This window comes from Dasypus novemcinctus, chromosome 9 (assembly GCF_030445035.2).
Source record: "Dasypus novemcinctus isolate mDasNov1 chromosome 9, mDasNov1.1.hap2, whole genome shotgun sequence".
Classification (NCBI taxonomy): domain Eukaryota; kingdom Metazoa; phylum Chordata; class Mammalia; order Cingulata; family Dasypodidae; genus Dasypus; species Dasypus novemcinctus.
Window position 1 is genome coordinate 123,884,448 of NC_080681.1, and position 14,125 is coordinate 123,898,572.

The 14,125-nt window shown below is 40.5% G+C and overlaps 1 protein-coding gene across 3 annotated transcripts in view; it reads right to left on the minus strand.

Annotated features, from left to right (window-relative positions):
* SLC25A33 (solute carrier family 25 member 33) overlaps window positions 1-14,125 on the minus strand; it is a 44,938-nt gene that overhangs the window by 25,065 nt on the left and 5,748 nt on the right. The window contains exons 1-2 of one of the 3 annotated variants that reach the window (XM_004470600.5): window positions 6,915-7,022; window positions 4,601-4,654 (exon numbers count right to left, since the gene is read on the minus strand). The exons of the other annotated variants lie outside the window; for them this stretch is intronic. Of the exons in view, the coding sequence (XP_004470657.1) occupies window positions 4,601-4,614 (14 nt within the window). The 5' untranslated portion in view covers window positions 4,615-4,654; window positions 6,915-7,022. Of the gene's footprint in view, window positions 1-4,600; window positions 4,655-6,914; window positions 7,023-14,125 lie in introns of those variants that run through there. 3 annotated transcript variants of the gene reach the window in all.

The window sequence follows — 14,125 nt, forward strand, 5'->3', positions numbered from 1 at the left end:
ATGCAACAAACCAAACATATTTAAAGAGATTGAATCAGTCATTGAAAATCTTCCAACAAAGTCCATAATCAGATGGCTTCACAGGTAATAATTCTACAAAACATTTTGAGAAGAATTAGTACCAGTCTGTTTAATCTCTTCCAAAAAATTGAAGAGGAGGGAAAACTACTCAACACATTTTATGAAGTGAACATTACCCTAACACCAAAGCCAAGTAAAGACACTACAAGAAAATTACATACCATCTCTCTAAAGAACAGACACAAAAATTTTCAACAAAATACTTGCAAATAGAATCCAATAGCATATCAAAAGACTTGTACAGGAAAGCAGATGTGGCTCAAGTGATAAGGCCTCCACCTACCATATGGGAGGACCCAGGTTTGATCCCTGAAACCTCCTGGTGAAAAAGAAGGGAGAGAAAGCATGCCTGCATGGTGAGCCAGTGACCACCCTGTGAGCCGAGTACCCCCGAGTGTCTGCATGGCAACCAAGTGCCCACATGAGTGCGCACGTGGTGAGCCAGTGTCTGCACAAGTGAGTCATGTAGCAAGATTATGATGCAACAAAAGAGAGATGAAGGGAAGAGTCAAAGCAAAGCACAGCAGAGACCAGAAACTGAGTGGAGCAACTGACAGGGAACCTCATATTAGAGGTCCCCAGGATCAAATCCTTCTGAATTCTAGAGGAGAAAGATGAGAAGATAAGACAAAAAAGAGAAACAGACACAGAAGATCACACAGCGAATGGACACAGACAGCAGGGCAGGGGTGGGGCTGGGGGAAAATAAATATATTTTTAAAAAGACATACACCAGAACCGAATGGGATTTATTCCTCATATGCAAACGTGGTTCACCATAAGAAAATCAATTAATGTAATACACATTAACAAACTGAAGGGAAAAAAACCACATAATCATCTTAATCAATGCAGAAAAGGCATTCAACAAAATCCAGCATCCTTTCTTGATAAAAACACTTCCAAAGATAGGAATAGAAGGAACATTCCACAATATGATAAAGGCCATTTATGAAAAACCCAAAGCCAATATCATACTCAATGGGGAAAGGTTGAAAGCTTTCCCTCTAAGATTGGGAACAAGACAAGGATGCCCGCTGTCACCACTGTTGTTCAACATGGTGCTAGAAGTTCTAGTTAGAGCAATTAGACAAGAAAAAAATGAAATAAAAGGCATCCAAATAGGAATAGAGGAAGTAAAACTCTCACTGTTCACGGATGATATGATTTTATATATAGAAAATTCTGAAATGTCTACAAAAAGGCTACTTGAACTAATAAATGAGTTCAGCAAAGCAGCAGGATACACGATCAATATGCAAAAATCAATAATGTTTCTGTACACTAGTACTGAATAATGTGAGGAGGAAATTAGGGTGGAAAATCAATTTACAGTAAGCAACAAAAAGATTCGAATACCCAGGAATCAAATTTAACCAAGTAAGTACAGGATCTATATTCAGAAAACTATGAAACAATGTTGAAAGAAATCAATGACGAATCAAATGGAAAGACATTCAGTGTTCATGGATTAGAAGACTAAATACTGTGAAGATGTCAATCCTACCCAAACTAACTTATAGATTCAATGCAATACTGATCAAAATTCCAATAGTCTACTTTACAGAAATAAGAAAGATAATTACCAAATTTATTTGGAAGGGAAAGTGCTCCTGAATAGTCAAAAACAGTCTAAAAAAGAGCAATGCGGAAGGAATCTCACTGCCTGACCTTGAAATATATTACAAACTATAGTGGTCAAAACAGCAAGGTATTTGCATAAGGAAAGACACATCAATCAGTGGAATAGAATTGAGAGTTTGGAAATAAGCCCTCAATGCTACAGCCAACTGGTTTTCAAGAAACCTACCAAGTCCATGTCAATGGGAAAAAAGAGTCTGGTTCAACAAATGGTATGGGAGAACTGGCTATCCATAACCAAAAGAATCAAAGAGGACCCCTATTTCACCCCCTATACAAGAATCAACTCAAAATGAATCAAAGACCTAAATATAAAAGCCAGGACCATAGAACTGCTAGAAGAAAATGTAGGGAAGTGGATGTTGCTCAAGCGATTGGGCTCCTGTCTACAATATAGGAGGTCCAGGGTTTGATTCCTGGGGCCTCCAGGTGAAGGCAAGCTGGCCTGAGTAGAGAGCTGGCCCATGCAGGAGTGCTGGTGGAGAGCTGGCACAGCAAGACCATGCAACAAAAAAAGAGACACAGAGGAGAGACAATAAGAGGCGCAGCAGACCAGGGAGCTGAGGTGGCGCAAGAGATCGAGCACCTCTCCCCCACTTCAAAAGGTCCCAGGATTGGTTCCTGGTGCCGCCTAAAGAGAAGACAAGGAGACAGAGAAGAATACACAGTCAATGGACACAGAGAGCAGACAGCAAGCACAAAACAACGGGGGGGGGGGGGGGGGGGGACGGACGACAAACACACAAATAAATAAATAAATAAGAAAATGTGGTGAAGCATCTTCAATATCATGTGGTAGGTGGTGGTTTCTTGGACCTTATGCCCAAAGTACATGCAACAAAAGAAAAAATAAATAAATGGGACCTCCTCAAAATTAAACACTTTTGTACCTCAAAAGACTTTGTCAAAAGGGTAAAAAGGCAGGTGACCCAATGGGAGAAAATACTTGGAAACCACATTTCCGATAAGGGTTTAACATCCATGATATATAGAGATGCTTCAACTCAACGATAAAAAGACAAATGACCTGATTAAAATATGGACGGGAGCAGATACAGCTCAGGCCCACCTCCCACATGGGAGGTCTCGGTTTCAGTACTCGGTGCCTCCTAACAAAGACAAGCTGACACAGTTGGCAAACACAGCAAGCAGACAGATGAGTGAGACATCTCGTAGGAAAATAACAGGGGCAGTATAAAATGGTTAAAAAAAAAAAGGACAGAAGAGTTGAATAAACACTTGTCTCCAAAGAAGAAATACAAATGGCAAAAAAACACATGAAAAAATATTCTACATCACTAGTGATTAGAGAAATACAAATCAAAACTACAACGAAATATTATTTCACACCTACTAGAAATGGCCACTGTTTTAAAAGATAGAGAACTACATGTGCTGGAGAGGATGTAGAGCGATAGGAACATTTATATTCACCATTAGTGGGAATGAACTGAAAATTGTAATGCCCCAGAACTGGGGGAGACGGTGCCCCAGGACTGGGGGAGATGGCACCCCAGGGCCAGTTGTTTCTGAGGATACCAGGAAGTCAAGAAATAGCATTCAGGGAAATGGATGTGGCTCAAGCAGTTGGGTGCCCACCTACCACATGGGAGGTCCCGAGTTTGGTTCCCAGTGACCCCTAAAGAAGACAAGCAAGACAGCAAGCTGACGTGACAGGCTGGTGCAGAGAGCTGAGGCAACTAGGTGACACAAAGAAGAAACACAACGAGAGATACAACAAGCGGGAGCAGAAATGGTTCAAGCCATGGGGCATCTCCCTCTCACATGGGAAGTCCCGGGTTAGGTTCCCAGTGCCTCCTGAAAAAAAAAAAAAAAAAGATGACAAGCAGACACAGAGAGCATGCAACTTACAGATTCAGAGAGCAAACAATGGGGTGGGGGTAAATAAAATAAATCTTACCCAAAAAAAAGCATCCATAGTACAAATCAATGATTTCATTTAGTCACTCAATAAACACCGACTGGTTTAACTATTTAACTATGATTAACTATGTGCCAGGAACTGTTCTAAAGATACAGAGGGGCCCAAAGTCCCTCTGAAATTGATGTGCTAGTGGAGAACAGGCTATGTGCAATTATATGAGTGCACACCACCACGTCATGTTCTGATAGGTGCTATGACAAAAAAGACAGCAGAGTGATGCTACTCTAGATTATTCTTTTAAAAATTTTATGAGATATTTCAGACAAACAAAAACATATGGAAAATATTTCTTAAGAAATAAACCATTAAAGATGCAATTGAAATCCTGATATTCCCAAAACTGAAATCCGCCTCCCCCACCCCGAATTGGCATGCATCTTTCTGCCTTTGTTTACTCTTACTACACTCCACTGAATACATGGCTGGTGCACAATCTCATGTGGCATCTCTAAAAGGCACGGCGGGTGTATCTGATCTAATTTCTGTCCCGATAGTTTTGCTATTTCAAGAATATCACATAGGGAAGCAGATGTGGCTCAACTGATAGAGCATCCGTCTACCATATGGAGGATCCAGGGTTCGATCCCCAGGGCCTCCTGACCCGTGTGGTGAGCTGGCCGCGCAGCCCGCTCAGGAGTGGCACCACACACATGGAGAGCAGTTTCCTGGTGCCACCTGATAATGCAAACGGACACAAGAACACACAGCAAATGGACACAGAGAGCAGATAACGGGGGGAGGGGAAAGGAAAAAAAAAAAAGAATATCACATAAATGGAATTGGTATGTGGCTTGTTGTGTCTGGCTTCTCTCACTCAGCCAAAGGCTCTGAGATTCACCTGTGTTGTAGCATGTAATAACAGTTCCTGTTTTAAAAAAACTGCTGAGTAGTATCCTAATGTATGAATGTGCTACAATTTACTGACCCACTCACCAGATGATGGACATCAGGCTTTATTCCACTTTCGGGTTATTTTGAATAAAGCTGCTATAAACATTTGAAAAAAAAAAGCATAAAAGAATTAGTGGATGGACTCAAAAGTAAAAAAAAAAATCTGACTAAACCTACACTTCCATCTTTTCTTAAGCAATACTATCTGTGAAATCACTTTTGATGGGCTAGTTACATTCAACAATGCCATATCACTAAAATCCTCTCTCTCTCACTCTCTCTGTCTGTCTGTCTCTCTCTCTCTCTCTCACACACAGAGTGACAAAGCTCTCACTCTTGGGAGAACACTGCCCCACAGTAAAGGCTCCTCAAGAGCCATCAGACCAGCTTTCTCATCTTTGCAACCAAACAATATTTACTAAGAAAAGGGATTATTAAAATCAGATTTAATTTTTCATTAAAACGAACCCTCAGAGCTTCTACTTGGCAAGAATGCTAGCAATTTATTCAAAGTACCAACTCCAAATTCTTAAAATAAAGTTAAACTATATTCTATAATGCAAACAGTTCACAAACACAATCTCTCCCCACTAACCAAACTGCATCCATGAGATCTGACTCAAGAGCAGCCCTTACATGGAATGACAACCTTCTAGGACATTAATTCACCCTCCGGCTTGGCATCACATGCTGCCTCTCCCACTAGCCTGGGAGCTCCTTAGGGGTATGTTCCTCCCCTCCAGCACTCAGCTGGAGTAGAGCAGCTGCCACAGAACAGGTGGTTCAGTACGATTAATATGATGCCAGCATCTCTGAGGGGGAAAGTAACAACGGAAAGGAAGGATAGGTCCTGGCACACATGGAATATTTGTTAGCTTCCCTGCTCCACTAAATGTGCTGGAAATTTGGAAGTCAACCCAGCCCCTCAGAGAGCCTAAAGGAAAATCCCACTGCAGTATTTTAAAATCAGGAGTTTGTAGTTCCATATAGCAAGTAAAATTCTGATCACTAAGAGCTGGAAGCTACTGGGACAAATAATAGACACTACTGCCATTTATTGAATGATTATTTTATGGCAAGCATTTAATTCTCCCCCAGTCCTACAAGGCAGCAACTGGTATTTAGTCCCAATTTATAACGAGGAACCTGAATGTCACAGAGAGACTGAAGTATACAGATGGAATAGTGGGGAAAGGGGAGGAAAATAGCCACTTGGGGCTATTCAGGTAAACTTGGTGTGGCAGTTTGATATTGTTTATGAACTCCAAAAAGATATATTGATTATATTCGTAAACTGGTCTGTTCCTCTGGGCATGATACCACTTTTAATTATATTAGACTCAGCTGAGCCATCTGATGAAATTATATTAAGATTAGGGCTTTGATTCAACCACATCATTAGACTGAGACTCAGCATAGAGTCCCAGTCCCCTTGGGCTGATACAACAAGACTCTCACACAGAAGTAGACATACCGGAGAAGAACACAGAGAAAAGAGACAGCTCAACAGACACAGGAGAGGCCCCCAGAAGAGAGATGGGTCTGATAGTGTACAGCTGACCTTGTGAAGAGACCACAGCAGCTGAGCCCGCAAAGAAATGAGCCCCAGGGAGAGAGGCAAGCCTTATGCTAGCCTATAGCTGAGATCGGAAGAAGCTGGGACCACGGAGCCTTAAGAGAAAGAAGGCAGGCTGAACCCTCGCAGACATGCCTGCCATCTTGCTTCAACACATGGCAACAGAGTTTGGTAAGGAAGTAACCTTGAGCTGGACTCTTTAGGGCCTTATGACTGTAAGCTTCTACCCCAAATAAATACCCTCTATATAAGCCAACAGATTTCTGGTACTTTGCATCAGTATCCCTTTTGGCTGACTAATACACCTGGTTTAACTGAGCTTTTTATCTACCATACTGGTTTTTTTGTTTTTTTAAACTGTAGCCCAAAACCCAGCAATCAAAAAAGCAAGAGGGCAGAGCAGGAAAGGAACAATATAGCAAACTACTGTTTAACCCTCACGATCTGGCAGGGGGCATTTTTCCTATTTTACAGAAGGAAAAACAGGGTCTCAAATGAGGTTATATCGTTTCTCAAGCTCACAAAGTGGCTACATTTTTAAACTGAAACCCAAATCCAGAACGTGTGTCTCTAAAGCCTATGTTCTTTCCACTATACTAAGGGTCCTCTACTGGAGTCTTAGGGAAAGACGTGTATATACAGCTTTGTGAGCTAACTTAGACTTTACATTAACACTCAAAAATGGAAAATACTGACTTGATAGCTGTCTTCAAAACTCTAATGAATTTTTTGTATTAAGAAAAAAACTGGAACTTAACAATATGGATCTGTGTAACTTACTCCAAAAACTAGAATATATCTAAAGGAAAGGGGGGGGAGGTGCGGTTTGTAGCTCAGTGGATGAACACATGTCTCCCATGTACAAGTTTCCGAGGTCAATCCCCAGAGTCTCCTAAAAAAAATAAATAAAAGAAAGAAAATGAGATATAATGGGAAATGTTTAAACAAAATAAAACAAAGACAAAAAAACTTTGTAACCTATGTCCTGTCACACAGAATTACTCTTATCTATTACAGTAATAACTGTGTGCTAAAAAAGTATAACATTTAAAGACATTTGAAAAAATGCTACAGAGCAAGATAAAGAACTATCTGAAATCTATTTCTGGTTCAATAGCATTTGAACATAAAATCAAACCATGAACATACTTAAACTCTGCCACTGAAGAAACAGATTCTGGGTAAATCCTTTCATCAGAAAGTCAACAAGTTCAAAGATGGTACAGGTCAACCATCTCTTTGTTTTGTTCCCAAGTCAACTGCAGTCTTTACTTTGGTCAACTGTCTTCTAAACAAATCTGTTCCATTGATCAGAGGATGACTGGGCAGGAGGTATTTATTTTGTTCAACAAAGCTAATGCCAGGCTAAGTGTCAGCCACGGCCTCTTAGGATGGCAGGCTAAGCTCCCAACTAAGACTAAGGTGGGAGGGGGGGTAGGAGATGGTGACAAAGCCCTGGCCTTCTACGCCCACTTCCCAGCTGGAGGAGCTAAAGCACTGTAAGCTGCAGAGGCTTCATTCACAAAACAGACTCAAGCCTACCTCACAGTGTTACAAGAAAATGGGCAAACACTGCAAAGTGTAAACAACCATATTAAAACTAAAATTTACTCCCTCCTCAATACGTAAGCCCCCCTTTCTATTAGAGAAGATCTTAGATACAAAATGCCCAAAGGATACTTTAAGTCATTAAACTGTGTTGGATACATATTTACTAAATTTTATTAAACTAAAATTTAAATTTTATTAAACTAAAATTTCCAAGTAAGAATCTTCCTGAAATTTAGAACAGAATTTTAAAAGATTCTCTCAGCTCAATTCTTTTTCTTTTTTCATGAACCAACAAGCACAAGACAATCAACCTGAGAAGATAATATTGACATACTGACATCTCTAGACTAGCTTTCCAGGTTTTTCTAAAAACATTTAATCATTTTAGGTCCAAACCTTTTAAAATGATAACAAATGATATTCTTTGTAGAAAAAAACTTCATCAATTCTCAATTCTTTGAGAACAAAGAACACCTCTGATAATAGCCTAGCTCCTGACATGGTAAACCACTGCTCAAACAAGTGCTCCACTTTGGATGAATTGTATGCTTTGTTGACATGTATCAATAAAATTGATTTGTTTTAAAAAGCAACAACAGAGTGCTCTAAAGCAGTTGTGTGCAGCTGCGTCTCCGCAGTCTTCTCCACACTTTCCATGAGGCACAATTCTGCCTGCCAGCCTCCCACCCACCTCTGCTTCCCTGACTGCCTTTCCTGTCAGTGATGTCATGGGCAGGTTCCATAACTTCCTGGTAACTTCCAGTTTTTCAGTCCCTTCTAAAATTTCAATCTCAAATCTGATTCAATACTTCCCTCTATCACTACCATCTAGACTTATGGCTTGAGAAGACTTGGGGTGGAATGGAGGGCTTGGGGTGCTCTTTCATTTTTCTTCCCTTCCTTGTAGGGTTGTCTGACAAAGTCTCATGTATGTGGTCCCTGTCTTGTCTGTCTCTAACTGCCTGTGTATTATCTCGGAGGCCTCAGCAAATGCTGATTCCATGTAGATGTTTGCGCTGGCTTTCTCAGTGTGGTGAACAAGCTTACCAGGGGACCCTTTCCTCAACTTGTCCACCTGCAGTCCATCACCCAATGTCATTTCTGCCTTACTTGGTTTCTTATAAAACTGAAAGACCAGCTAGTATCTTGCTCTGTGGCCAGATGTGCTTTCTACAGGCGAGAGACTGCATTAACCCATGTTGGCAGAGGAAGAAGGGTCTGCTGTAGTATGCTTGGGAGGAACATGGTTGGTTTATTTCTGTTAGTGGCTTAAACAGCAACCTTAAATTTAGCTGACAATTCTGTGTGCTGGTGATTTAGGCTGGGCTCAGCAGGCAGTTGTTTTGCTCTCAGCTGGATTGGCTTTGCTGATCTTGACAGGGCTGTCTCACATGGATGAGGTCTCAGGTGGGAGCCTTTGGGCAGCACCACGGTGTCTTTTCTGCCACTGGTCCCCACACTCCTTACCACTAAGCTAGGTGACCTACTGGAGCATCCTTCCACACCCTCCAGGAGCCAACAAGGTGATATGCGGTAGGAAGTCACCCCATGACCTTCCCAAGTACATGATATTGTCCCTTCTTACTCTGCAGGCATGGGTTAATGCAGCTTCTCTCCTGCAGAAAGCATCTGGCCACAAAGCAAGACACTAGCTCATCTCCTGGTGTTATAAGTTCCCTCCATCCACAGCCAAGATCTTCTCAAGAGTGGGGACATGTAGCATGAGCAAAACAAATTGTACTTATAACCTAGCAAGCACCTTAGAATAGGTATAAAGTTTCTACAGAAAAGCACAGAGCCCTGATGATTTTAATATTAACTAGACCTTTTACTTCTATTTCTTTGAAGATAAAATGTATGACATATTCACTCATTCTCTATTCTTATAACCATAAAACATATAGGCATCAGGCACAGTATGTATCTTAAATGTTAACCAGAGCAGAAAACTGGAAAAGTTCCCCAAACCTCTTTTCAGGGATGTCGAATCTATAATTAATTCTCAAACTTGTATAAAAACTGTAAAAGACTGATTAGATTGCCTGTCCACCACCAGCCAATAAAGCCTCTCTTCTAAGTGTTAGAGGAGGGGTATGACCCCAGTGATGAAAGGGCTTTTTAACAGGGTTCAGCTGAGGACTCTAACAGCCAATGCTCAGACAACAGGAAAGGTCACACTCAATACCCAGTTACAGGGAAGTGGCTGTGGCTCAATCAGTTGGGCTCCCATCTACCATATGGGAGGCCCTGAGTTCGCATCCAAGGCTGTCTTGTGAAGGCAGGCTCACCCACAGGCTGCGGAGTGTCGCCCAGCCTGCACTGTGGAGAGGCAACTCAGCAGGATGACACAACAAAAAGGGAGACAAGCCAAAAACAACAACACAGAGGAACAAGCAGCGAATGGACACAGAGAGCAGACAGCAAGCAAGCCGCGTTGGGGGGGGGGGGGGATAAATAAAAAACACCCAGTTACATGGTGATGCCACAGTTCTCAGCCACTAATGTCCAGAGTGGGGTCAATACTCTAAGAAATGTGCACTGTGATTCACTGGCTACAGAAAGAAAACATTACAGTTTCTATTTCATTGTATTTATAACCTTCATCATTTAATCTGTTTTCTGTGTATGATGTTGGTAGGATAATATAAATATACAAGGGAATGTGCATATTTCTAATCATAGGGGTGTGTGATCAAAGTTTGAAGACTTATTCTGACCAGTAGTTCCTAACTGGGGCAATTTTATCCCCTCTTCTGCCAGGACATTTGGCAATATCTGGAGACATTTTTGGTTTTGTAATGCAGGGAGGGAAAGGACAGATAGTAGGTAGAGGCCAGCGATGCTGCTAAACATCCTATAATACTGAACAGGACAGCCCCCTACAAGAAAGAATTACCCATCTAAGGTTGAAAATCCCTGTTTAGATCAATAAAATGGACAACATATTTGAAGGCAGTATAACCAAGGTGGTGGGCATGTTGGTTGTCTCCCCAGCATCCACCTCCCGTTCCTCTGTCCTAACATGACTCTGATTTCTTAAGCCATACAGTTCATACAGGAGCGAACTCACCTCTAGTCCCAGCCCCAACTCACCTGAGCCAATCAGCAATTCCCATCCATCTTGCCACAATTATTTGTTAAGGGATGGATACGTGATTCGGTCTAAGACAACCAGCATAATTCCCCTGGTATCAACAACAGGCTTAGAGATGGAAACATGCCCAAGTCAGTCCAATAACAGTTATGCTCAAGACTCGAATTCAACAGGGAAGTGGGTGTGGCTCAAGTGTCTGGGCTCCTGCCTATCACATGGGAGGTCGCTGGTTCTGATCCCGGTGCCTCCGAAAGAAGGTGACGAGCAGGTGCAGCAAGCTGACACAGGAAGAAAAAACATAATGAGACACAACAAAGCAGGGAGAAGAGGTTTCCAGTGCTTCCTAAAGAAGACAGCAAGCTGACACAAGGGGCAGGTGTGGCAAGCTGATGCAACAAGATGACCGACCAAGAGACGTGGGGAGGAAAAACATAATGAGAGACAAAACAAAAGCTAGGAGTGGAGGTGACTCAAGTGATTAGGCACATTTTTCCCACATCGGAGGTCCCACATTCGGCTTCCGGTGCCTCCTAAAGAAACAAGGAAAACAGACACAGAAAATAAAAAACAAGGGGCTGGGAAGAAATAAACAAATAAATTAAATAAATCTTTAAAAATACTAGGACCCATTGGAGGCCATTTTGTGTTCACAATGGAACCAATCTTAGAATCCAGCAGATAGCACTGGAAGGCAGAGCAGTCACAGATGGAGTACACAGTGACACTCTTGAGCTAGATAACCCCTCATCTAAAACCTCTTCTCCCTTTATAATTCAGGTATATGTGCTAATAATTCCCCTACTGTTTAAAGCCAGTTTTAAGCTAATTTTCTTTTACTTCCAACAGAAAGCCTCCAAAATTATCCTAGTCAATAAAAAACAAAAAAACCCAACTTGTACATAAACTTTTCGAGAAAGCTCTTAAAGAGTTTTATTGTTAAAAATAATCTTCCAATAAGCAGTTAGGACTTATTTTTTTTATCAACTATGAGGAAACTTCTTGGCTATTAATTTATTTTCATTCCTAAAGTAACACTACTCTAGTCACTGACCAGAAAAAGTCCAGAGAAAATGCTCTGTGGGTTTTCTCACTCTGAATAAACCATGTGTGGCAGTTTGAGATTATTTTGTGAATCCCAAAAAAAGAAAGATTATGTTTGTAAACTACTCTATTCCTCCCTGGGCATGATACCCTTTGATTGCATTAAATTCAGTCGAGAGCCTTTGATTAGATTACTTGATAAGAACAATTTAGGGCTTTGGACTAGACTACATCACAATGAGGAGTGATTCAGGTTGAGTATCTGCCACCTTGCCGGTCTGATATAAACCCAGAGACACAGACAGAGAGAGGACTGCAGGAAAACAGAAACCCCTGAGAAGCTGGGCAGACAGAGCCACTCAAGAGGAGATGAGCCCTGCTATATGCCTGGTTGCCCTCAGCTGGGCTCAAACCTTGGCAGAGATTGGTGGCCTCTTGCTTCAAAATGTGGCAGCTGACTTTGGTGAGAAAACAACTCTGATTGTCCCTTAATAGGGATATTTTACAGCTTTGGAACAGTAAGCTTTACCCCAAATAAATCCCCTTTACAAAAGTCAACCCATTTCTGGTACTTTGTATTGGCAGCCATCTGGTAAACTAAAACACCATCCAAAGGATGTGAATGCAGAGTTGGCAGAAAGGCCATGAACAGTGCTTAAATGACATGTCTAAGAGCAGTCACAGGAGATGGTTACTCTCTAGCGTCTATTTGCCTAATTTAGAGAAAAACCTGTTAATTAGGTTTTTTTCTTCATCCTTTCCTTTTACCACTTGTTCCCTTTTTTATAAAAGCATAACCCTCCCTTGATTCTCTACCTTCTTTCATTCTTCTTTTCCATAATTGAAGTCCTGTGTTTATTACCGTAATAAAAAGTTAACCTTTTACCTTTTTACACCCACAAAGTTCTTAATTTTCTCCCTTACAGCTTAAGTGCCTCTCCTCCAGTTAGAAAAACAAAGCTACAATATTACTACTATGGGATTAAACTGGATTTTTCTCCTCTTTGTGGTCAAACAGAAGTACCTAAAATGTTTAAATTATGCACACAAAATTTTACCTTTAACTCCAAGTTTCAAATAGCAAGGGCAATTTTAAAAAACTAGATGTTTTCAACAAGAATCTCTGTTTTCTATGCATACTCACCCATTTTAGGCACTAAAGCCAAGGCCAATGTGCTCTCATTTTAATCATCACTATCCAATTAACAGTAAACTGGTTCCAAACTGCCAGTTTATATAAATGTACAACACAGGTTCAACCAACAAAAGATATTGCCCAAATTCCCTGTAATTCTTCCTATCTTTGGAATTTTGGGTAATTTTTCCTTTTCATCTGCTATTTCTGTAGTCACAAAATACTAGTTGCCTCTTTGATGTTTTATTTGAATACCTGGCACAAGGCTTAAAATTTTGGTTATGCAAATTCTGTATTCACTCAGTTAACGTAAAATACATAGTTTTTGATGTAGCTAATTCTTCTTTAGATGCTGTTTCCTGTATCCTATCTCATTTGAGAGAAAACTAAAAATAGCATCCTGAATGAATAAAAACTCTACGGTAGGTTCTGAGCCTGAAGAGAATCAGTATCTTTCTCAATCTCTCATAGATTTCCAAATCCATAATATCACCTTATGCAAATACAGTTTCAACAAATCTTAACATGAAACCAAGTTCATAATTCACAATCAAAGTACTGCTTCTCTTTATTTGAGACAACTTAGGCCACCTCAATCTACAACCCCACTTAGTTAATCATTCAACAAGTATTGATTAAGCACCTGTTAAGTGCCTTGTACTATGCTTGTGTTATACCAGTGAAGAAACAGACATGGCCCTCATGAAGCTCAGTTTCTAGTGGAATCCTTTTAACGAAATACCACACAATTTAAAAATATACTTTTCACATACACAAAATACACTGTATGAAATGGAAGCCAATTTATGTACACAGCAGTATATTCATATAAACTGTATATAAAATATTATGTGTACCCTATATCTGTCTTATCAAAATTTCTTTAAGCATTTCAAAAAAGTGCTGCATCTTCTCAATATGTTCCCCCAGCAAATATATTAACAAGTGCCATCTCTGTACTCCTTAAAAGTAACCAACTGAGAAGCATTGAATTTGGAGGGGCAAGCATAGTCCACGCATATTATCATGACAGCTGCCCATAATAAAAGGAAAAATACTGAATTTTGAAAGCATTTGTGGAATAGATTTTAAAATCTTAAAGATATACCATATTCCCATTAAAATACAGTTTAAAGGCTATTTTAGTATATTTGATAACTAAACAAAATA